Raw genomic sequence first — 25,176 nt, forward strand, 5'->3', positions numbered from 1 at the left:
TGACAAGCAGGATGATACTACAGGCCAAATTAATAATTTCAGTTATTTTCCTAATATTTTAAGTTGTAAATAGCATTGTATGATCACAGAACCATAAGTTGTAAAAAGCAATTGTCATTCATCTCATCTATCTTCCTATCTAAAGCAGGTTCAAAGCTCTTCATTAAAGCTTTATGAAGTTTCTCAGGGCTGTGACCTCTTGAATTCTGAACATCTCTAGTGGTAGAGATTCAGCAACTTCCCTGGAAAGCCTTTTTCAATATTTGCTTACCCTCACGATGAAGAAGTTTTTTTCTTACACTGAGTCAAAATATCCGATGTTCCAGTTTGTGTCAATTTACTCTGATCCTTTCACTGTGCACTTTCTAGAAGAGTCAGGCCCATCTTCTCTCTACCTTCCCATTCAGTAGTTAAACTGATCCCTCTTTGCCACCTTCTCTTGGGCCAAACAAGGCCCCTTCTCTCAGCATCTACATACATCCTTTCTCTAGCCCCCTAAATAATCATGCTGGCCCTCCAGGGGGTTCAGTCCTGTATGCCATTGTCTGTCTAGGAGTGGAGAGGTCAAAACCAGGCAAAGTACTTCATTGGGTACTCTCAGTTGCTGAATAGAGGAGGAAAATCCCTTCCACTGACTTTCTGCCTTCAATTTTGCTACTATGGCTCAGTGTGTGGTTGGCCTTCCTTGCTGCAAGGGCATACCACTGACCTGCTGCCCACAGATCTTTTTCTGGAAAGCTGCTTTTCTTGTTGCCCTTGGCCTGTACTGCTGCACAGGGTATTTCATCCTAGATGCAAGACTTCACATTTGGTTTTGTTGAATGTCATGATGTTCCTTTTCAGCCTGTTCCTTTCTCCAGCCTATTGAGGTCCCTCTGAAGGCATCCTCACCTCCAGAATATCAAATACACCTGTCCCGCAGCAATTCCTTTCTGCCCATGAACTTGCAGAGTGCACTCCAGCCTGTCATCCAAGTCATTAATAAAACCCTTGAACAGTGCTGGTTCCAGTCCCTGTGACAGACACCAATAACCAGCCTCCAGCTGCACCTTGTGTCACTGATGAAGCCTTTGACCCCAGCAGTCTCGCCACTTTTCCACCCACCTTACAGTTCCCTTACCCTGTTTGCTCATCCGCTTGGCTGTAAGGATCATGTGGGAAACTCTATTCATAGCCTTGCTAAGTGAAAAATAACATCAGCTCTTCTTCTCCATGGAGCATTTCAGCAAATGGGACACACACAGAAGTACAAGACCTAATGGGATGCATTCAAGGACTGGCTCATCTCCTGTCAAAGCTCTGTGCATTCAAGCCACCACTCTGCATGCAGTACAACCCTTCCTCCTCACCTTCCCAGCCTGTCTTTCCTAAAGAAAATGGAGAAAATGACCTATGAGTCATTTTTAGAATTTTTTTCCTTAACCCTTATGAATGCTCCTACAACAAGCTTCTATTGCTTGTTTTCATAGAAAGTAAGTTCAAGCTTTTTACCTTCTCATTCAAATACTTGATGAAAGTATTCACTTGTGCTGATTTAGGCCTCTTCCACAAGCCATGTATTCCATGGTATGTTTTACACATTTCTAATAACAAATATTGTGTCATTCACTAATGCAGCCATTCAAATCTAATGTTGATTACATCTTGCTTTTTATCCTCTTGACATGAAAAAATTCTGATCATCTGCAGAATTTCCATTTTCTGTTTCCTTTTTAATACAAGCATTGGCCAATAAAGGAAAAAGAAATTAGTCTTTACATTGGTTTTATATCTTTTTTCTTTAAACAGATAAACATTCTTTTTATTACTCCATATGCATGTTAAAAGTTTGTAACACATCCTTCCATGTTTACATATTTGTAGTTTGTATATATTGTGAAGAGAAATAAATTTTAGGACTTCATGTGGTTGGCATATTTTGAAATAGCTGTGCTTAGGATTTGTATGGGTTGTTTCATAACAGATACATACCTAAAAAAGTTAGCTAGTTAGCTTTAAAAAGTTATTTTGTTCAAATAGTTAGGTTGATACCAGCTGATTTGTGGCACTAGAATTATGACCTCAAAACGATTTTGTTTTAGATGTCACACAAATCTCCTTCCAGTAGAGAACTACTGGAGTAGGGATTAGTAAATGTATTCAGAGGAACACTTGCTACTCGCATTGTTACATCTGGCTGCCTTTTTGGGAAAACTTTTGTGAGTGCTAACACTGTTTTCTTCTGTTAACCCTGTAATAGATTTTGACCGACCTAGTGATCATGAAGAAGCTTTCGCTCGAGATCTTTTAGAGTTTCCCACTTTAGACAATGGTGCCGGCACAAACGATGACGATGACTCCAGCATCGGTTTGCCCACCCAGCAAAAACGAAGGAAAGAGCAAACTGATGTCAAGGTGGATCACGCTTCCAGACAGGGTAAAGAGAGACCATCCACTGCAGGGCTGTCCTTGCCTTTGACCAGTGACCAAACCTTTAATTTAATGAGTGGAATTGCTGGCGATGTCATCACGGCTGCAGTGTCTGCTGCCATCAAAGACCAGCTACAGTCCCTACAGCAAGCTCCCTCACAGGCAGCGCCCAGCTTGAGCGAGGAGACAGACACAGAGGAAGCTGATGATTTTGAACTGCTTGACCAGTCTGAGCTAGAGCAGATTGAGAAAGAATTGGGACTTTCACAAGGTCAAGAAACAGAATCCCAGGAAAAGAAAAAGTCTTCAGGCTTCCTTTCAAATCTGCTTGGAAGTCATTAACCTTGAAGTTATGGCTGGCAACACAGAAGAAACTAAACATAAAACACAAAAAAAAACCCCATCAAATACTACAAAACAAACAAAAAAAAAAAAGGAAAAAAAAAAGAAGAAAATTCTGAGCTGTAAGCTTTAACTATCCCTTTAGATGTGTTGTAATAATTTCCCTTATGCAAAGTGAATTAACTGGATAAGTATCAGCTAATACTGATAGTTTAATGTTTCTGGTAGTTATACCTCAATGTAATAGCATGGAGATGAATTCTCTATCCACTGTTTGGTTGCAGATGCGTGGTGAAAGTCAGTTGTTCAAAATAGTTGGGGGCAAGGTTTCTTTTACCTTTTTGCCAACCATCTATTTTGGGGTCCTGAGCCAAATTTCCAATATTGGCAGTTTATTTACTCTAGTTTTCCAATCATGTAATACAATTAATGACTCATATTGTGAGGGCAAGTTATCAGAGGGCTATGGTGAGATTAACTGCATCTCACCTCCTTCAATCCTACCAAAAAGTATGGATCCCTGCAGTTAGCATTATGTGTAGTGCACCTACTGTATATGAAACACATGAACTGGCACAACTCAAGTTTAATTATGTGTGCAACACTATAAAACCCCCTAGATTTCATACTTAAAACCTTTGAATTATTTTGGATATGGTAATGCATTTCCAAGTTTTTTGCTGTTATAGGCTTGTAGAGTTGTGAAGTGGCATGTTATATGACTGACCACCGTGTTCCTTGATGGAGTCTAGTCCTTGGCAGTATTGCCCATGTGAAGTCAGCCAATAAGTCTTTATGTTTAAAAGGTAATATTGTGTAAACTGAATAACCTGTTTGGGAGCAGGTGAGGGTAGTTATTGTTTGGAGTAGAGATTAGAGATTAAAAAAAACAAAGCAAAAAGGCTTTTTAGGTGCCACTTCCTTAATTTGAGATTCTGTAGGTTTTGGTTTGGCTTTTTTTCCCATGATAGCTGCTTCCACTTGCAACAAAAGTTGTGTTGCAATGTGATGATTTTAATATACTTAGAAGCATTTGGTGAGGTCAGTTGCTAGAGAAGACACTCAGAATCTTCTTCTTGGCATATAATTTAAAACAAAAAAAGGACTTGTTTAAATTAATTGCCAGTTTAAAGTCCACACTTGCTGAGTGAGTGGCATGGGATCTCAAGCAGATAACTTATTTTTCTAGGGCTTTTTTGTTCACCTGTGACAAAACTGCATTGCAATACCAAGCAATAGTAATCCAAGAAATAGGAAGAAATAAAGCTAGTTTTTTTAATGTGATGTAAACCATTAGCAAAGTTGAGGGACCATGTCAGCTGCTACTACTACTCAAGTAAATTTCCATTTGCTGGCATTTGAAGAGGTAAATACTGTCATCTAGGACCCTCAAAAAGTACAGCAACAGATGATAAAAATCTTCCACTAACATATATGTGTAGGTAAACCTGTGTTTGAAATTAACTATATTTTGTATTTTTTTTCCTTTTGAGGTGGAAGAATAGGCAGATAGCCAAAAAGAGTTCAGCAAAAGGAAGGATGCCGAGATGTTTTGACACTAGCTTTATTGTTGCTTGTGCTTTTTGTGTCAGTAATGCATATTGACTGTGTTTGCTGTCCTTCACCAGTACAAGGGTAAGCCTGTGCCTTCATTATCAAATACATTATGAAATAAGTGGATGCTGGATATAGATCCCACAAGACGCAGCTTTCAAATTACAATATCTCAACACCTGAGTTTCTGGAAATCATTAGAAAACATGGCCCACATCACATCCACAGCATTAGTTGCTAAGTTTCTTCTTTAGCTTTCACCAGGTTGTTCCTCTCATTTGGCAAAAACAAATTAAGCAAGAGATCAAATACCCAACCAAAATTTAAAAATGCTTTTGTTGGAAAATCAGTGAGTTTAAAAAGTTCTCAGAAGACTTAAAAGCCTCATCCTTGTCGCACGTTTAGGATAATCGGTAGAGTTAAAAGAGTACAAATCCAAGTTGCTGATGAAGCTTTGTAGGATGCCAAACAACTGTGTGCTCCCTTGTCCAGGGTTACTGGTGCCAGAAGGGGAAACAGGCTGTGGGACAGGAGAGGCAGCAGGGAGGGAGCAGTCCTTCACAGGCTGTTCTGGAGCAGATTGGCAGGACAGGCTAGCTGGCTGTCAATGGTGGCATTGTAACAGCGTGCACTTTATTGTTGTTTTATGGAAAATACTTGTGGTTATGAAAGTATGTAACACAGGGGCACTCTTCTAGAATAATAGATTAGATCAGAAAGAAAAGCAGTTGGAGGAGTTTCTCAGACTTTTTGTAAATTACCCATTTTCTGGTTTCAAGATAGGTAAATACATTGATTTTTCTCCAGTAAGACTCTCATTTATTTTTTTTTTTCAGAAAGAAAAAACCAACCAAAACTTGAAGGAGTAAATCTTTAAAGTTAAGGACATAGTTGCTTATCTGAGAGTCTTTAGAGAAAAAAAATTCTAATTTTTTTTCCTGCTGTCATGATAGTCAATTACATTCAAGCCCCTAAATACTGTGTAATGGGAAGGATGTAATTCTGTAACATTTAATATTCTTCCTCAGGTAGTAAAAAAGATATCTAATTTTCTGCAAGAAATTATCTCTTCTCTTCCACACAACCACATGTAAGAAACACTTTGCGTGGACACAATACATTCCACTGGCAGCAGTTCGCCAGCAAAACACAAAGAAAATGTTTCTCTCCTTTGTGGATCCTCTCCACACCGCCCTCAGCTGGAAATCCCTTGAGAAAACTACATTTTACTGTATTATAGCAGCAGCCAAGAAATAACAGTTCCTTAAAAATGCCTGTCACAATGGTCTACAGTGTCTTTTCTACTGAGCACTCTTGTCACCTTCCCATCCTTCAAATGGAATGCCAGGGCAGGAAGACAGGCAAGGGGGTATAAGGCAATACATAGCTTTGAAACATACAGCTTTTCCATGGAAAGCTTCCCTGCATGTCATTTCCAGTCAGAAGGCACACAGGCAGCATAGAGGGCATAGTGTGAGCCAGTGCCATGGGGTAAGAGTGTGTGATCCTGCCCTGGGATCGGTGCTGCTTCTGTTGTGTGTGTGTGCTCGTACCTGGCAGCAAAGGGCTCACCCTCCTGTGCCTTGCAGTGGCTTCTTCATGCATCCTGATTTAAGAAAAGGACATATGTCAGGGCAGGGATGCAGGTCACTCTTTTGTACTCAGAAAATTTCCCCTTGTGTCAGTACATGAGTGACAGCATCACCATCAGATTGGTGGCCTTTAGTGTGTCAAATCCAGTGCAAAGCCACCCGTTCCCAGCACAGGGGGTTTCCATGCATACGTACCACGCCCCTACTGACTATTCTTCTGTTTGTTAGTGGAAAAAAAATACTATTCTATGCAGAGGAGGTTAAATAATTGTAACCCAAAGTAACAGGATCTGAAGAGATACTCGTTCTACTTGTTCTGTGTTCATTCTGCACTTTTTCCAGGCTGTCCCAGCCTTCTGAACAAATAAATCCCTGTAGTCTCCACGTCTGTTCTCAGCACATGAGCAGCGTCGCAGTCTGTGAGTAACCCCCACGCGGGCAACCAGAAACTGGAGAATTACAAAATGTCCGTATTTAAGTATTCTGCAGCACTTTACCTGCCTGATCACTGTTTTGTAAACATGGAACTATTATATTGATTGTTTTAATAAATATGTGTTAGTTTTTATCTTAAATCATCTCATTGTGTCTTTGCTCCAAGAAATGGAAATAAACCCTATAACAACAAACGGGGTGACCTTATCACTACAACTTCCTGAAAGGAGGTTCTAGCCAGGTGGGGCTCGGCCTCTTCCCCCAGTGACAGGACAAGAAGACAGTCGTAAGCTGCAACCGGGGAGGTTTAGGTTGGACATCGGGAAGATTTTCTTCACGGAAAGGGTGATAAGGTACTGGAATGGGCTGCTCAGGGAGTGGCGGAGTCACCGTCCCTGGAGGTGTTTCAGGAAGGACGGGGCGTGGCATTTAGTGCCATGGGCTAGTTTGTGGATGCCATGGGACAGAGAGAGAGAAATGGCTACCGTTTCTTACAGAAGCTTGTGAGAATTTTTGGGGTGTTGTAAGGATGTGATAACTTGTTAAGTATAAACAATCTGCAGGTGGTGTTTTTCTACTTCGTCTTTCTGTTCTTCTCAAAGACGGTGTATGAGGAAGGTGTTTTTATAAGTTAGCCAATCAAATATAATCTATCGTATCACTCTATAGAAACCACACGGTTCTCTTGAATAAAGCTTTCCTTTTGCTCTTTCTACAATTCCGCCTCCCGCATGTTCCTGTGTCATTCTCGGCGCAAGAGTGACATGAGTTGACACGGCGCTGTTCGGCCACAGGTTGGACTCGATGATCGGAGACATCTTTCCCAAACTAACGGATTCCGTGCAAACAATAAAACAAACAAACCAAAAAGAAACGAAACAAAACCAAACCCAACCAACCGAAGGCGAACACACCCCCACCACGGGCAGGCACGGCCCGTGAGGCGCCGCTCCCGCTCCCGCCGCCGCCGCCGGGTCCCTTCCGGGCGCCGCCCGTGCCCCGCGCCCTCCGGTCACCAGGGGGCGCGCGCGGGCCGCTCCCGCCGGACGCCGCGCGGCCGCTTCCTGCCCGCGCGCCCCGCCCCGCGCCCGGCACCGCCAGCTCTGCCGGCCGGAGGTGCGTGTCCCGGGAATGAGGGACGGGATGGGGCGGGATGGGATGGAATGGGATGGAATGGAATTGAATTGGATGGACCGGCCCGGCCCGGCCCGCGCCAGCGAGGATAGCTGGGGCAGGGGGCAGGCGGCGTGGCCCGGCCGAGCCGGATGCGCTCCCTTGGGATGCCGGCTCCCTGTGATCCCGGCCTGCTCCACGCCTGGCCTGGTGGCTTCCGGCTGCCGCCTGCACCCCGCCTTATCTCTTGGGGGTTTTTTGGTTTTTGGGTTTATTTTTTCTTATTATTTATTTATCTCTAGGTTTTGCCCGAATTTTTGTTGTCCGTGTAATAAACGCCTGCCTTGTGCCAGGATTAGGGACACGGCCTCAGTTTAAATCACACCGAAGGCAGCTGAAAATCAGCCGTACTAAAGACCCTCAGGGAGATCGCGGTTTGCCTGGAAGGGCTCGGCTGTGCTGCGAGTGCCCCGGGTTTGGTTTTCCTGAGCCCCACACAAGGTAGGACTCGGGACTTCGGTCCTGGGGCTTAAAACGGGAGGGAAATGCAGGCGGGTCGTGGGAAGGTGTTGTGTAACTACACGGGATTTCTGTTTTGTGCAGCTTGTGGTGTAAACGCATCTCCACGTAATAGTCAGAGGTGAAGGTTTATGGCTTTAGCTTCTCTTAGTTACAAACCTCTGAGCTGCTTTCTTTTGGGTGGGGCGGAGCGGGAGGAGGTTGAGTGTTTTTAAATAGCCCCGTGGTAATGTAGCATGTAGCTTCTGTCTCTGTAGTTTCTGTCTGTTCGTCACGGACCAGAGCAGAGTGTTCTGCCTCAGGGTGCTGCAAGCACTGTGTCACTAACAGCCAGCGTGACTCTGAGTCAGTGTTTCATGGCAAAGGTTGGTGCCTGGGCGGGGAGAAGGGCAGGGAGCTCTGCAGGTGGCAGGGGAACGCCTCAGAGAATACTCAGTGGATCTCTCAGTGGGCAGAGACCACGTTTTTCTCTGAAACAAAAAAAGAAAAGCTGCTGTTATACTGAGTAGATGCTTATAGTACTCCAGATGATATGGCCTTCATTTGCTGCATCCCCCCTGTCACTATCACACTGTAGATAGGACAAGCAATAATAAGTAAGGATCCCAGTGGTTCCAGGAAATGAGCATTTCATAACGTGTTTTGACTTCTACCACTGCTTCTCCCTGTTAGTAACTTCAGGGAGGGGCTGCTCTTCCTCTCCCTGCTTTCAGACCCCCTCATCCTGATGTATTATTTCTTTTTTCTCCAGATTAAGCCATAGTTTTTCTAAATCAGTTAAACAATGAAGGTGCTTTCTGTGATCTCCAGATGACACTTTTTTTGCTCTTTGCTTTTGCAGCATTCAAGAGATTGCATCAACTTAGTTAAAAAAAAAAAAAAAAAAGAAAAGTTTCATTAAGCACTGAGAAGGAAGGAAATGTATGGATTTGGAAAGGACAGCATGAGTGGGAGGTCACTGCTCTGCAGTTGTCCTGTCCCAGCCCTAGTAACATGGATTGGCTGGATGGTGGGAAGTGAAGGGAGACCAGGGTTTGTTAGTGGTCATGACTAGATCTAGCCATGACTGACTCCATCTCCAGGTGAACAGCTCTGCAGAGTAAAGTGTTGTCAGCACTACACATGCTGCTCCAAAGCAGCTAAGAAGGCTTTATTTTTAAAGGCAGTACCATTTTTTTTTTCTTGGCCATTTATTAAAGCTGTGGAAGATACGAAATAGGCCTGTCAGCAGGTTTTCCCTTTTTAACCTTGTTTCTGAGGAATCACTCGTCTCCTCAAAGTCTTACAGCTGGCAGAAGATGAGCTTGTTCAGAACCTCTAGTCACTGATCTTCATTGAAAAGTGTGGAACTTTTGAAATACTGGTGCTGTGACTGGGGGCCCTCTCATGCATCCCAATCCCAACAGGCACAGCAGGTTCTGCATCCAGAGCTGGGATGCTCAACTGCTGTTGTGCTACAAGTAAACTCAAGGTCTCAAAGTCTTTTATTTATAAGTTTCCTCTCTTGCTGCTGCCCATGAATACTGCACTCATTGCTGATGCTGGTGTTTAATAAATTTAATTCTGTGCAAGAACATTGCCTTAAGAGAAGGTTGTCAAGATGAAGGTGTTGGGGCTTTTTTGTGTCTGTTACTTAATTTTTTTTAACATAATTTTATTTTTTTTCCATTTTCTAGTAATGGCCACCTACACTTGCATCACTTGCCGTGTGGCTTTCAAGGATGGTGACATTCAGCGTGCCCATTACAAAACCGACTGGCACAGGTACAACCTGAAGCGTAAGGTTGCTGACATGCCTCCTGTTACTGCTGAGAATTTCCAAGAGAGAGTCCTGGCACAGAGAGCAGTAGCAGAGGAGCAGAACAAAATCACTGCCACTTACTGCACAGTGTGCAGCAAGAGGTTCTCCACCTTCAATGCCTATGAGAATCACCTCAAGTCCAAGAAGCACCTGGAGCTGGAGAAGAAAGCTGTCCAAGCTGTCAGCAAGAAGGTGAAAATATTAAATGAGAAGAATCTGGAAAAGGGGCTGGCCCCAGAGAGTGTAAATAAGGATGAAATGAACACAGCTATTCAGCAAGCCATCAGAGCCCAGCCATCTTCATCTCCAAAGAAGACACCTCTACCTCCCAGTAATGCGAGTGGCTCTCCAGTGTCCAGGGAAAGTGCCAGCTTGTCCCAGAGCAGAGAACGACCAGAAATTCCTCCACGGCTGCAGTGGTTTGAACAGCAAGCAAGGAAACTGGCCAAGCAACAAGCAGAGGAAGAAGGGGATAATGAGGAAGGTAAGGTAGTAAACAAACTGACAGAAAATATCTTGGAGTGAGCTATGGTTTGAGCAAAAGTTTTCTTCTACTTCTGTATCAGTGCAGCTTTTTTCATCACAGAAGGTCTTGCTGTTGTTTAAATTTTCAGTTTAACAAAGGAGTTAAAGTTGGCCCATGTTTGCAGCCAAGGACTCTGTGTTAGTGTCTGAACTGCCAGCTGTTCAACTTACAGACAGACACCAATGCATGTAAAAATTGACTATAAATAGTCACCAGTATATCCATGTAATAGAGCACTATTTCCCACATAAAATGTCAAAGGAAGTTTCCTTTAAAGAATGCTAATGTAACAGGTTACCTTAAAACTACTTCTGAAAAAATAAATTACAGGAATCCAGTTATGATTATTTGCTATTGTCCCAACTCATTTCCTGATCTGTTGAAGGGAGGTGGGGCTATAGTTGGTTTTGTTGCCCTCTGCCGACCAAGACTGGAGGAGAAAATTTGCTCTTTAGCCTGACAGTGTAACGTCACCTATCAGCATTTTGATGTCTGTGTTAAAATGGGTTAAAGAGTTGCCACCCTAGTGGCCTTTTCCTATGAATACAGGTCTGTGTTGGAGGTCAGCCTGGAAAGCAGACAGCTGAAAAGATCAGAGCTTCAGAATTCCAGAAAAGAGTTATTTTTAACCTGGATGCTTTCAGTGCTGTAGTTGACAGTGCAGCTCCAAACACATCTATCAGAACAGCTGAATGGGATGATTGAGCTGTAGTAAGGGGACAGGAATGAATGAGGTAGAACTTCATTTCTGAAACCCCCGTGTTACGTTACTGCATCTGTTACAGCAGTTTTGTGCTCTTGAAATTTCAGTTGCAGTTCAGTGAATCTGCTCTGGGTGACAAGAAACATTGAACATACATTGTAACAGCTAAAGAAGAAGCCAGCTTGCCCCTGTCTGGTGTTAATGTGTTAGTCATAGATTGTATTGCAAAAATCTTAGTAGGTTTCTGAATGTTAACTGTTCTTTTAAGTGTGTGAACAGGAGTGTGTTTTCCCAACTGCTGGAAATGAGTATTTTCCTGATGTCACCAGAGTTGTCTTGTTTTCAATGAGCCATGCTTGTGTTCTTGCACTGTGGTGAATTAAATTTAAGGCCTAGAAACAGGAGTAAAGTGTTAATAGTTGAGAAAATGGAGGGAGGAAGTATCAGATCTGCCAGTGGTTTTTATGAGTGACCTTGTGCTTTGCTGTGCATCTTGAAAAGAAATATCTTTTACTGGTGGTGGTAAATTCTTGCACCTGGAAGTGACAGTGTGGCACTTAGCTGTAAGAACAAAAAATGCAATGTGTTCTACGATGGCTTTTTCTAACTTATTTGAGACTTATTTTGCTTGGGAAAAGTATAAAATAAGTACTTTCTTTTTCAACTTCCTTTAAAAGACTGGGAAGATATGGATTCTGATGAAGACATTGGCTCTGATGAAGAGATGGAAAGTGTGGAGGAAGAAGAAGAAGAGGAACAGCAGGCAGAGGCTGAAAGCATTCCTGCTGTTGGGGCCATACCAGTCACAGACTGCTTGTTCTGTTCCCATCACTCAAGATCTCTCACAAAAAATGTGGCACATATGACAAAAATCCACAGCTTCTTCATTCCAGACATAGAGTACCTTGTGGATCTCAGAGGACTAATCAAGTATCTTGGTATGACTGAATGTTCTCTAATCTTTTTGTAAGAATAATTATATTCTGATAGTGCTTATTTTTGTTTGGATATGACACCAAATGTTTTGGTTTGGGTTGCTTTTTTGTCTGAGTGCTGTCAGTATTTTGATCATGAGCAGGACCACAGGCTTTCCAGGGAGAATGAGAGAAAATTTTGATGAGCAAAAATGGTCATGTACCCAGCAGGTCTCACATAGTTTTCTGATTTTGAGAAAGTTGTTTAGATAACGTGAAATTTGGGACAGAATTCTGTTGCTAAAGTGTGCATATGAACTGTGTTGTCCTACCAGTGAGTCACAAGTATTTCTCTCTTTGGTTTACAATGCTTGTGAGAGAGCTAAAAGGAAAAACTCTGTCATCCTTCAAGTCTAAAAATAATGATGAGAATAAAATAATTTTGGAGTATTGGATAGAAAAATGTATTGGAAGTGTGAAGTTTGTTATTGAGAATTCTGAATGACCCATACCTTGTCACAAGAAATCTTTAAATGGCCAGACTTGTCTCTGGGGGGGGCCATATGGTCAAGGCATAGGAACAGCAGGGCTGTCCTGGAAATTAAGGTCTTGAGGCTCCTCTCAAATCTCTCTGCCTGCAAGCTGGAAAGGCTTTGTCACAGAAGTGTTAATTACTGGCTAGGGAGATTTTGTTCAGACCATTAGAAATGCCAATGTTTTCTGCAGGAGAGAAAGTTGGTGTTGGGAAAATCTGCATCTGGTGCAATGAAAAGGGGAAATCCTTCTACTCTACGGAAGCGGTCCAGGCTCACATGAATGATAAAAGCCACTGCAAACTCTTCACAGATGGAGATGCTGCCCTGGAATTTGCAGATTTCTATGATTTTAGGTGAGGTCATTTGTCTTTGAGTGGGACACAGGTGGGAACAGACAAAAGAACAGTTAAATATTACATTAGAAACTATTATTAATTCTTAAAATTTGATGGTGTTTCAGGTTCCAGTACTTATTTTGCATTGTTGGTTCCCCACTCTTTTAGATAATGGTAACAACAAGATTGGTTGTCTTCTTCTGTGACCATGATTACCAGTCCTACATCAAAATTCAAAAGTTTCATTTTGAATTCTGTTTTGTATGTTTGCTGTTACTGAATTGAGATTTCAGCACACCAGCAAAGGCCATAAAAAGGTCATAACTTTCCCACTACCTTTTAAACAGATTGTGGACTTAAGATCTACTGCGGGTTTCTTACATAAGTTTCATTGTGTAGCTGGAGTTGATCAGGACTGCTGTGATTTAGAGGCCTCTTGTTGAACTTCCTGCAACAAATCCTAAGCTGTGTTCATTTTGGTCAGAAATACCTCATATTATGGTGACAGGTGCAGCTTCTGGGAGCACTTGTTCAGCAGCTGTGCAGAACTGGTGATCTGCACTGTGGTGGCTTTTCACCATAAGTCACTGTTAAGTGTGCAGCAGCAGAACTGTGCTGAGGTGCAGAACAGGGGGGAGGAAAAGGGTTCCTTGTCTCCAGGCTCTGTTCAGGACCAAGTTCTGCTGTTAGGAACTCTCAGAGTAAGGCAGGTGAAACGTGACAATGTTTGTGCCTTGCTGTAGCTGTGCATCGTGGTTCTTTTGTAGAGTGGGTCTGGATAGTTGTGGCTGCTCCCCGTGTTTAAACCATGTATTGTGCTCTTCCACAGGAGCAGTTATCCTGATCACGAGGATGGGAAAGATGTGGAGGGTCTTGGAAAGCACTCAGCAGAGAAAGAGTTGGATTATGATGATGACACCATGGAGCTAATCCTTCCTTCAGGTGGGCACAGGGTTTGTGTCACCGCTCACTTTCTCTGCACTTCCCGTATCTGCCTCCAGTACCTGCAGCACAGGCCATTGTTGTGTTTTCCTCTGGGAAGGGAGAAGGTAGTTTAGCATTTAAGTATCTTTGGGGATATGTCCTCACCTTCCATTATTTTCATTGCCAAGTAGTTCAGCTTCTCCAGCACTGATGGATATTGGACTGGGGCAGTGGGTTGCTTTGCCCATTTTACATCTTCATTATCATGTGACTCTTATGGTTTACTCCAAAAAGAGTTTCCATATTTGTTTGAGTGCAGCTTGGAGAGGCTATAACTTAACTTATCTAATGTAGGAGTTTTTTGTAGAGAGCCAGCTCCGACCTAACTCAGTAAACTAGTTCAGTAAATTAAATTATTAAAAAGCCTTTCTCTAGTTTGGCATTTGGCACTCTCACTTCTTTTTTTGTTTGGTGGTTTTGTATGAGGGGACCTCAGCCCTTTAATTCTGAAAAGTGCTGCCAACTCTTCAGTTGCACAAGTTTTCCTGAATGTCAGCAAGTGGCTTCACTGTTTACTTGAAACAGCATTGCCTCTCTGCTCATTGCACTAATTAAGATTTTCTTTTCTGATAACCATGTGTTTATTATCTGAGCTAAGGCCCTCTTGAATAGCAGTACATTATGTATTTTTTCTTCAAACTCTTACAGTAATTACATTAGGTTCCCTAATAATCCTAAAATTTTTAAGGTTCTGGACCCTTTAATACCATTTCTCAGCAGAAGGGTTTTCCATAGTTCTCACAATGTGCTTGAGTACTCCATTTCAGAAGCTGTTTCATGATGACCAATAAGATGTCCCCTCCTGTGAGCAGGTGCCAGGGTGGGTCACCGTTCCTTGATGAGGTACTACAGGCAGCGTTTTGGTGTGACAAGAGACGTGGCTGTTGTGAAGAACAGGAAAGCCGTGGGCCGGGTGCTGCAGCAGTACCGAGCCCTGGGCTGGACAGGGCAGGCAGGTGAGTGACAGTGGGGGGGCTTTGCAGAGGAGGAGGCTCTGGGATGGCATCACTCTACAGTTCCAGAGGCTGACTTTGCTTTAAATGTGGGGTTTATGCAGTAGTTTGTCTTCCACTCAATTCATTTTGATTCCTGACATCCAAGCAGATACAGGAAGTTTGTTTCTAAACTCCAGTGCAGCTTCTGTGTAAGCTTTTCATTCCATTCTTTGTGATACTTGGTGACTTCTGAGATTTCTTGGTTTCTGCCTGTCCAAGTCACTACTCTTGCTATTTAATAATATAAGTCATGCTTTGACAGAATGCTTTTCCAGTAGGGGAACAGAGTTGTGGTCTATATCCACTTTTGAAATACAAGAATCGCGCTTGGAATGCAAAACAACCTTTTGCCTTAATCACAGTCATGGGTATTTGTAGAGGGAACTGGGCTTTCTCCAGAGAAAAGGGGAAAGAAATATACCAGTATGGGCTGGAAAACCTGTAGGTAACTGCTGAAGTACGTGGGCAGGTCAGCTGGTTTGCATACAAGTTGTAAGTAAGGTGGCAGACATTGATCCATCTCTCTTCCTTCTCTCTCCCTGCAGGGGCCATCTCTGCCCAGCAGCGTGACATGCAATACCTGCAGAGGATGAAGGCAAAATGGATGCTGAAGACAGGAATGAGTAACAATGCTACAAAGCAGATGCATTTCCGGATGCAAGTCAGATTCTGAGTTCCAAAGAGAACTCCCTACAGCTGGTTATGGGAAGGGGGATTTAATGGTTTCTGGGTCGTGGATTCTCCTATTAAAATGGACTTGGTACCTATCAAATGCTGATGTGTTTGCTGGTGTGTCTTCCTCTGTAAAAAGAAGAACGGCAGAGAACTTGTCTCTTCTGAAATAATGCTGGGCTTAACTTATAAATAAAATATCTTCAGTGGGACATGTGGCAGAGTAGTCATGGCTATGACTGAAGGTACATGCATAGTCTTGCTGCCCATCTTTGTGCAGCCCATTTCTAGGGGCCAGTTGACATTGTCATTTGTCTGAATATCTTCTGTTTCCAGTTCTACTAACTGGTTGAAGCCAAGAGAAGATCCTAGATCTAAATGCTTAAGATGGAGTGTATTGAATGTTTTCAGTTGTCATGCCAGACATATCAGCTGGGCATTTTGGAGTTCTAGCTGGCACTATTGAGGTGAAAATTTGAGAGCAAAGTTTCATGGAAGGTTAAGTAATAATTCTTTAAAGAAATGCACTGATGGAAAACATAACTCCAGGATTAATACTGTCCTCAGAAGCTGACTTTACCTGCCTAATGCTCCAGCTCAGGGCTGGAGTAATAATCTGCAGCATAGTTGTTTTACATTGCATGTAATGAATTTTCATTTCCTGAAAACTGCTCAACATTATCCTAACATTTAGATGAATGTCAGTCAAAATTTTGCATTTCCTGCTTGAAACTCTGAAGATACTATGGATGACAGTGTTTGTTGTTCCCACTCAGTACTGGTGTTTGGTTATCATCATGCAGTGACCTAAGACATGTATTGGGTGGAACAGGTAGGCTCTCCCACTTAAGCAGGTGAACTGTTGCAGGCTGGTGCAGAGAAAACCTGCATGTTAGAGCTGAGGCAGAAGTGCTGTGATGGTCCTGCTGGTGGAGATGTTAAATATTTCCATGACTTTACCAGTTTTGACCTTCCTTTAAGGAGGCAGGCACCTTCAAAGTCATGAGCTGGCTCCTGATGCCCCGAGCTGTAGTGTGCTGGACACTGAGCATGTGCCACAGAAACATGGCTGTTTCCTTGCCTATCAGTTCATTGGGAAGGCAGCTGGCTACAGCCAGGTGTCCCTGCTGCATTTAGGATTGCTCTGGGTTCCCAAGGAGTGGCTTTCACTGTGTGGTTTTGATAAAAGTTTTCTTTCTTTCTTTCTTGTGAATGGTGTGTGTGTGATATCACTGAGAATAACAGAGAGAGATTTGTCTGTTAATGCTGTATTTTGACTTAAAGTAGTTCCCTAGTCTCCCTAAGAGGTAAGTTCTGAAGAAGCAGCACCATCATTGTGTCAGCACTTCTGAGAGAGCAGTGTATTTATGGGATTCCTAGGAAAGTGATAATTTCGTAGTGGAGGTGCATGCTGTGTGGGGGTTTTGGTTTTGTGGATTTGTCTGTGATGTTTTGCTCATTAGTGGTTTTTTGTTTCTTTAGTGAAAATTCTACTGCCTTGGAAATTTTTTTTGCTGTTCCTGGATTTACCAAGAACAAAGAGCTTGAGCAGTAATGGAGGCTACAGGTTTGCACAACATTTAGTAAGTAAACTGGCTAATGCATTTAGAAAGGACTAAATTAGAGTGAAAGGAAAACGGAAGCAGAGAGAATTTTCGAGAAAGGCTGTGTTCACATCCAAAACCTTAAACTAAAGTTGGATTGATTAATGAGTATCTCCTTTTTCCTGACAAGATAGAGTTAGTGCCATTGTATATCCCTAGCTGGATCTGGTGCACATTTGAATTTATTGTAGAGAGTTCGCTCTGGGTTATTCACTCTCAAAGTCAGAGGTAAGACACCTGGTCTCAGCTCTGTGACTCAAGCTGTGTGAATCATCAGGCACCATATCCCATATTACAGTCATGACCTGGCCCAGCCTGTGATTATGTATGGATTTCTGGCACTGAGGATATACCCTGCTTGTATTTGACAAGTCTCACCATCTGGCCATTGGGAGCTGGTCGTGTCTTTTTCTTTCGAGAATTACTATCAAAGGGTCTTAGGTTTATGGGTAAGTTAGATTGTCTTAATACATAAATACACAAAAATACAGAAGTAGAAGTGTTAAGACTTACTAACCTGAGTGAGTATTGAAACCTGCAGAGCTGGCTTTGAATACCAGAATTAAATCACCAGTGAGAATCAGAGCAGTATGCAGTCTTGAGCTTTTGGTAAACATTCATGGAATATACAAAACTTACACTAAAGACTAAAGAATCATTCTGGAAGAGTTTTGAGAATAACCTAGTACAATTGCTTCTATCTTAGTGGTTAGGTGTTTAAGGAGGCTTGGCAGTGAAGGCAGAAATACAAGGAGATAATTGATCCACTGACAACTTACTTTGTGGCCATAAGGTTCAGGCTGAAGGTGCATGGAGTTTGCCACTCTCCTCAGCATGAAAGGGAGCCAAAGGCAGCTCCTGTCCTCTGTGCTGACTTGCTCAGGGAAGCCTGCTGTTTATGAGGAGATGGGGATTGCCTGAATTTCCTGAACAGTCTAGTTCAGAAAAAATGCTGGTAAGTAATTATGAAAATTGGTAGCCATTTTGCAGGTCACAGGGAAGCAGGAGGAAGTAATTGGTATAATTTGCACCTATGAGTCTGTCCTATACATCTTAAAGAAGTTTAGTCAGAAGAAAATGGAAGAGAGGTATGGGAACCTACTGGTATTTTACAGGAAGAGTTGTAATACTCGGGTGAAAATGGCTGTCTTGGAAAACCAGCAGAGGGCGTAGGAAAGCTTTTCCTGGAGTTGTGTTTACTATGAAAATAAATAAAGCCGAGTAAGAGTGCGTTCATGCAGCACAGAGGTAGGGTGAGACTGCAAAGCTCACCACTACCAGGCTTCTGTGAGATGAATTGCTATTAATATCTTTATGTAGGTCCTGGGAGAGCATTGCTGGCACAGGATGGCTGGAGCAAGTACATGGGGATTGTCAGCAACAATGCTACAATCTGCACAACTTGTAGGTAATTCCAGCTATGTCAAAGTATTTGAGAGTATTTTTATTAAACTCACTTCTCAGTGTTTAGTCTTTTACCTCCCTGTACAAAGGATAGCTGAGGGCAATTTTTTGTTTCCAAAGAGAATTCCAAATTACATTTGTTCCTATCAGGGAGCTGTGTTTCCAGCTATGATCCAGCCTGTGCTCCCCTGCTCTAACCTTGCATTTTCTGGCTCCTACGATCAGTAGATTTTTTGAGACTGTGTCAGACTACAGTGGGTACTCTGGAGCAAGAATGTCCTGGTATGATTGTAATTCAGTGGCCATGCTGTTCCCAGAGCAGGAGATCACCCCTTCTCAGGGAGGGCATTCATGGTAGGAAGGCTGGTAATAAGCATAGCAAAGGTACCTCATTTTGGACAAGGTTGGGGTTCTCCCTGCCTGTCCATTAACACCTGGGTATTGAAGTGATTCCTGTGCTGCATCTGATTCTGCAGAATGAAGCAGAAGAATGAAAGAACTGGTGAAGCTGGTGGAGCACGTCTGTACATCTGACATCTCCTTTTGGAAGTAGTACTTCTGTTTTGTACACTTTAATTACCTAAAAACAACAAAATGCTATTAGAGGGAAAAGCATGTACCTGTCATCTGGAAGGAGGGAGCTAAGAATGAGAGAGAAGCATATGGATTTAGTGTGGCAGAGACACAGGGGACTCAGAAATGTAACACAAATTAACAGCTAATTATGCTGAAGCTGCAAGTTAACAAGTATTTAAAGTAAGCAGCCCCTTTAAGAGTCCACTGCTGATCCCTGATTGATTTCTTCAGTGTAAATGGCCTGACATGTGAAGGTGTTGGACTGTTACCCAGCTGACGGCTGGGGGAGGCATCTCAGGGAGATTCTCCACTGCAGCTCTTAAAAGTTTTGATCTATTAAAACTGTGGCATCCTGTGCTAATGGGCCTTGGTCATCCTCCTCCACACTGTCAGCTCAGTGCTGCTGGTGGGACACTGCACTGCAGGGACTAAAGTGGGTTTATACTATCATGACCACAATGGATGGAAGGTTATAAATAAGCTATAGGACACATCTGACTGAAAATTAAAAATACATCTTTAACTCCTTGAGTCTTAATGTTTAATTGCTTTAATCCAACAGTCTACCATGCTGCAGTTGCAGAATAGCAGTCACCAGATTATCATCAAATCCTCAGCAGCTGGCAGAGCTTGGATGTTTAAAATGGCCATCTAAAGGCACTTCTGACCCAAAGGAAATTTCTGTTGTCTCCCACTGCATTCCAAACTGTGTAAGATGCAGCAGCCAGGCATTTCAGGAGCTGTAGAAGTGGTGGCAGGACACCTGTAACTGGTTTTGTGTTAAGGATTTCTGCACATCTATTGTACCAGACTAAAAGGCAGAGTGATAAATTCTAGCTGGGCCAGGAAGAGAATCACAATCACTCTGAAAGTTCTTCCCAGTGTAAAGTTAGATGACTCTTCCCAAAAGCAAAAGCGATCTGTAAGCAGGTTTTTTAATAATGACATTACCAAGCATGTATGTCTTCATACAGTTCTCTGATGCAAGGAAAAGAGCTGTCTAACATTGAGACATATTTATTGTTATTTCTTATATTTGTTGTCTTGGAACCTTATTTGTTTTTTACTTTACTGTATTTATATATTCAATATTTGCCAGCAATTTACAGTGATAAATTCCATAATGTTTCATGTGGAAGTAAGAGGCTTGCTCCTCCTGCATCATGTTAATAAGCAAAAGGGAATGTGTACCAGGACTCAGAGGAGCTGCATGTTCACTCAGGTAACCTCATATCTTAATATTCCTTTCCTGAAGGATCTTCAGGAAACAGGTCTGGGTAGGAATGACTGGCAATCAATAAGCCAAATAACAGACTTAGCAGCAGCAAATGCTATTGATTACAGAAGGGGAAAAGGAAAATCTTTACATTTTGTATGAGCTCAAGAGGCCACAAAGAATAACATGATGTTTTACAAAATGAAATTTGTAGCAATATACACTTCTCCTTGGAACACTTCTTTGTTTATGCTGCCAGCTCAATGAGAACTTTAATATTTAAAGCATGCCAGGAAGACCCAGAGAGAAGTTTGCAAAACTGAGTGGCTCAGTAAATAGTCACAAGACCAACAGAAGTTGCATTTCTGCAACAAATGGGTAAACCAAGGACTTCAGATGTGTAAGAGCAGTGCAGCAGGATAACTTGTTACCCAGCTTTGGTGATATTTTCCAGCAAGCTGAGGTGGAAGGAGTCTTCCTGAGCATTCTCCCTCTGTCACATGGGCTGCAGTGCTCCAGAGCCTTTGGCCTCTGCAGCACACTCACATCAGGCCCTGCAGCACATGGAGGTGCAGCCCTCAACACCAGCTGAAGCCAGAGTATGCTGTCTCTGCCTCAGCTTCCTCTGTTATTTGTGTTTCTTTTAAGCTAGAAAAGAGGGCATGCTTTTAAACCTCAGGGCCAATTTGCCTTGCATTGCTGCACCTCAACCAAATCCTCCCATGCAAAAACAATTTCACATTTCCTACCCTTGCCAATGCCTGTTAATGGTTTGCAAGGTTTATACAGTCATCTACAGATATGTTGGCTTCTCTTTTTCTGGCTTGGGTAGCTTTCCACCCTTAAATTTCTGCACTTTACAGACATGAAAGCAGCCTGGCTTTCCTAGGCAAGATCTGCATTTGGTCTTTCCCTGTTCTGCTGCACTAACATTAGTGCCTTAACAGGTGGGGCAGCTTTGTGTTTGTTCATGATATATACAGTGAAATCTTGATAAAATATTCACTGAATTTTTCCAAAATCCAGATATTTTCTGACATCTTTCATAGGAGCAGTCATACCTAGTTTACTTAATTCCTTGCAATCACAGTGTTTCAGTAGATCCTGCCATTCAAGTTGCCATATTTTAACTAAACTATACTGTGCAGGCTTTCAAAATATGGCATTTCAAAATGAAGAATTGTTTCAAGGGGTTTTTCCCACTAAGTGCTGAGCATTACCAACTGATATTACCTTAAAATGGCCATAGACCAGCAATAAACCCAGACTTACTTTTGCTCTAATAATTGATCCACATCCAAGTAAATGACTAGTAAATGGCATTGTCTTTCTTCATCTTCAGTACAAGATGTGGCAGTTGCCTCTGCTTTCCTGCCAGTGGAAGGTTCATTGACCCACAGAGAAGGGAAGAGTGACCTGTGAGGTGTGGAGCTGTGTCCATCACCCTTGGATATTTGAGAGTTTTGCCAACAGGTGTCAGTAGAAGCCCCATAATTCATCATAGAGTCTGTCCTGGTTTCCTTCCTTGTCTGTTGAACTCAGCTATGCCTAACATAGCTGCATGAGAGAACACATTGTGCTTAGGTTTGTCCTTGACTCTTTTCCACCTAAAGCCATCGTGGTTCTTCCTGCAACACAGTTCCTGACAGAAGAATGGCCTTTTACAGAAGAGGAGAGGAGCAGTACAATCATGGCACAGTTTCATAGCCATTTACAGAGCACAAGAGAGGATTAGGTGGCTCTGCTGTGCCCACACAGTTCTCTAGCAAAGAGCTATCAGGAATTAATCAGCAGGATCTAATGCAACATCTTGCCTTCCCCCTTGTGTTGAGTTGTAATCTGAAGCAGAGAGTCCTCTCCTGAGGGCAGATGCTTTTCAGATAGCTGACCAGGACTGACTTAAAGGTTTAAGTGCTTGCAGGAGGGTGCCCTCTTCTTAATTAATAGGCCAGCTGTTCAAATTCTCATTACTAAGCAGCTAAATATAGAAATCAGCCAGATGCCTTTGAAGTTTTATATTAAATGACTTGGTCTTTTGGCCCCATGAATCATCCATTTTTTTTTTCTGTACTGTGGCATGGCTCCAGGAAGCAATCCCAGCACAGCCATTAAGAATAGCTGAGGTACTTTGGGCAGGATTACAGCCAAAGCTGTACGTGCGCTCTGAAGTTACTCAGGGTCAGGAATCAGTGCCAGAAACTGCAGTCAGCCCACCTTAAACATTTATCATGTCCCAGCTGTGAGATCTCCCAGACTCAGAAGGTCACGAAGCATTGAATCATTTGGAAATCCACCTGTTCTTTCCATGGTTAGATACCCTTGCACTGTGTCCTTGTTTTGCTGCTGTTCCTCTTGTTCCTGAGTCGTCTCAAGCTGGCTGGGAGCTCTGCTCAGTAGAGTAGCCCCAAATCCGTGCTTTGTTCCTTTACATCAGCTTTCAATTAGGAATTTGACCTCTGAGTAAAGCAAAAGAAGCTGCTTGGTAACTCTAGCAAACAACCAAAGGAACTCTGACAGCAAAATAAAGTTTTACATTTTTTTCTTCCTGCAGTTTGTGTCAGCAGGAGCAGATCACAGCTCCCATGCTCACCTAAGCAAGGCATTCCAGTATGAAGGCTCCTGAACTTCCAAGCCCATTTATATGCCTATCTGTGACAGCAGCAGATATTAACAGCAAATCAGTCAAGCAGAGAGAATAAATAAATAAATCCTCTCTTATTCTGTCTAATATTTTACTGGCTCACTGGTTGTGGGGACATAATCCCCTTCTGACTGGCTAGGGGATGGTTTGATGTCCAGTGGAAAGTGCAAGAAGAAGCCATGCCTTGGACTGAAGGTCATACAAATGCATTAAGTCATGTATCAGGAGCATCCAGGTAAACTGTGCCCCATCTGCCCATATGGTCAGTAGCTCTTATGAGCAGTTTTACCATAGGCCTTTCAAACCTTCACACACACACAAAAAAATGTCATAGCTGGTTGCCTTGATGTATTTAATCAGATCCTTCTCAGTGTTTTTGTGTAAAATCATTATGAGAGCATTTTATGGGCTTTCTTCCCTCCTTAGCATTCCAGACCTTACACCTTTAATAAATCTTTGCTTCCCAGGGTTTTACTATGTACCAGTTATATCTTAAGTGCTTGTGGGGTCTTCTTGTGTGACCAAGGCATGCATTCCTATTAGATATTATCTCAGAGGCAAACTCTTGACAATTCTGAATATATGCACCTTGAGCTTCCCTGTTTTAATTCATTAGTCACCTACCAGCAACTGTCAAGGTTATCCGAGCAAAAAATGAAATCAGCAGCACAGCTTAAAGGGTTTGGAGGAAAAGAATAAAGTAGTATGATAAGGGGAAAAGGGTTTGTGCAGTCCAAGACCTCTGCATACTGAATGTGTAAAAGTTTGCAGCCTGCAATAAAGGAATCTCAATGGACTTTTAGAGGATAGTATTTGCAGAGTAGTTACTTAATGTTTTAAAAGTCCATTGAAGAAGTAGGTGAGCTGTTCTTATAAACTAGCCAAATGCTTCAGAAAAATATGAAGTATAGCCATTTCAGCATTTTCCAGATATGGAATAGGTGACTGGTTCTCGGGTAGATGTAATTTATTTGATTTAGTTCCATTTTAACATTTTTGCCTCTCATTTTATTTTTAGTCATGTACACAGAGCTTTTGCTTTTTTCTCTGTAATGTGCTACAATTTATGATTTTTTGGATCCATTGAAGACTGAACAGGAATTCCTTCATTAATGCAACAGAATCAATTTGTGAATGAGTACCCAGCAGGTTTTGAAAGGCCATCTTCCTCCTTGGCCAAGGTGATGATATTGCAAAATGCCTCAGCATTCCTACACATCTGTTCATCTTTCTCTGTGATGTGCCCTATCTGGAGTACAAATACAGATCAAGGTTACAGCAAGGAAGATTCAGACAGAAGGAAAAGGAAATCTTGCAGTAGTCACCAAGGTCTCTTCTATGGAGAGCCACACAACATTGGGGATGTTCTCCCGCAAAACAGCTTTTTGTAAGGGCTCTGAATCCAGCTGAGGTTTTGGCATAACATAATTTGCATTATTTACAAACATGATTTTAGTTGTTCAGTTTCTTTGGCTAATGTGGGATGTGTTAACCTCATTGCTTTCCTCTTCCTGCTGTCTGATGTCTGCTTGTCCTGAATTTTGAGACTAAAATACAGAAAATGCTGCTGATTCAGTCATCAGATCAGCCCCCTGGGCAGTGATCTCTAAGCTTCCTTCCAGCAATGTCTCCTATCCAGTCACTTGTGGAAAACACTCATCTTTGCAAGGACCCATCAGATTCAGAATCAAACAGGATAAACCATTGGATGTGGAAAACACTCATCTTTGCAAAGATCCAGCAGATTCAGAATCAAACAGGACAAACCATTGGATGTGGTTTCTTCTGTCTTTGGAGACAGAACTTGCTGTCTTACACCACGAGTTTGTTATAGTCTTCACCAGAGGTGTAGAACTTTACAGATAGCACACCAGCCTGATCAGAAATGCAAACTGTTGTCCACATTCAGTAGCAAGCACAAATTGCCTTGGAGTGAAATGTAGCCCATACTAGCCACAAGAGGACAGGGCAGGCAATTACTTCTAGTGATACAGTTGCTGTAGTACATCCATTAAAAAGCAAAACTATTTCTGATGCAGGGAGAAGTTGCCTCCAGAAGGAAACCACCACAGTGTGAACCTCAGCCAGCTGACTGGAAGCAACTGGCTCCAGCTACTGGGAGTGTAAGGGCTCCTGTGCTGTACCTTGACAGCTTTCACCACAATCCAGATTCATCAGAGCCCCTTACACTGCAGTGTCTGCCTGAGAGGGGAAATGCTGTCTCCTATAGCCCTGGAGAAAACCTGATGCATCCTGTGGAATTAAGGTTCTTGCATAGGAGATCCCGCCTCTGCTTCCCAGCTGG

General features: G+C 42.5%; 2 protein-coding genes across 3 annotated transcripts in view; both read left to right on the plus strand.

Moving 5' to 3' along the window:
• RETREG1 (reticulophagy regulator 1) overlaps nt 1-6,472 on the plus strand; it is a 64,284-nt gene extending 57,812 nt beyond the window's left edge. For both annotated transcript variants that reach the window (XM_054633686.2, XM_077182038.1), the window contains one exon: nt 2,240-6,472. In XM_054633686.2, coding sequence (XP_054489661.2) covers nt 2,240-2,751 — 512 coding nt within the window. In that variant the 3' untranslated portion in view covers nt 2,752-6,472. The remainder of the gene's footprint in view (nt 1-2,239) is intronic.
• Nucleotides 6,473-7,341: 869 nt separating this feature from the next.
• Nucleotides 7,342-15,530, plus strand: ZNF622 (zinc finger protein 622). The gene is made up of 8 exons (XM_054630008.2): nt 7,342-7,448; nt 7,748-7,946; nt 9,641-10,249; nt 11,672-11,932; nt 12,635-12,797; nt 13,609-13,721; nt 14,576-14,719; nt 15,304-15,530. The coding sequence occupies exons 3-8, from the start codon at nt 9,643-9,645 to the stop codon at nt 15,429-15,431; spliced, it is 1,416 nt and encodes a 471-aa protein (XP_054485983.2). The 5' UTR covers nt 7,342-7,448; nt 7,748-7,946; nt 9,641-9,642; the 3' UTR covers nt 15,432-15,530.
• Nucleotides 15,531-25,176: the final 9,646 nt, after the last annotated feature.

This window comes from Agelaius phoeniceus, chromosome 1 (assembly GCF_051311805.1).
Source record: "Agelaius phoeniceus isolate bAgePho1 chromosome 1, bAgePho1.hap1, whole genome shotgun sequence".
Classification (NCBI taxonomy): Eukaryota; Metazoa; Chordata; class Aves; order Passeriformes; family Icteridae; genus Agelaius; species Agelaius phoeniceus.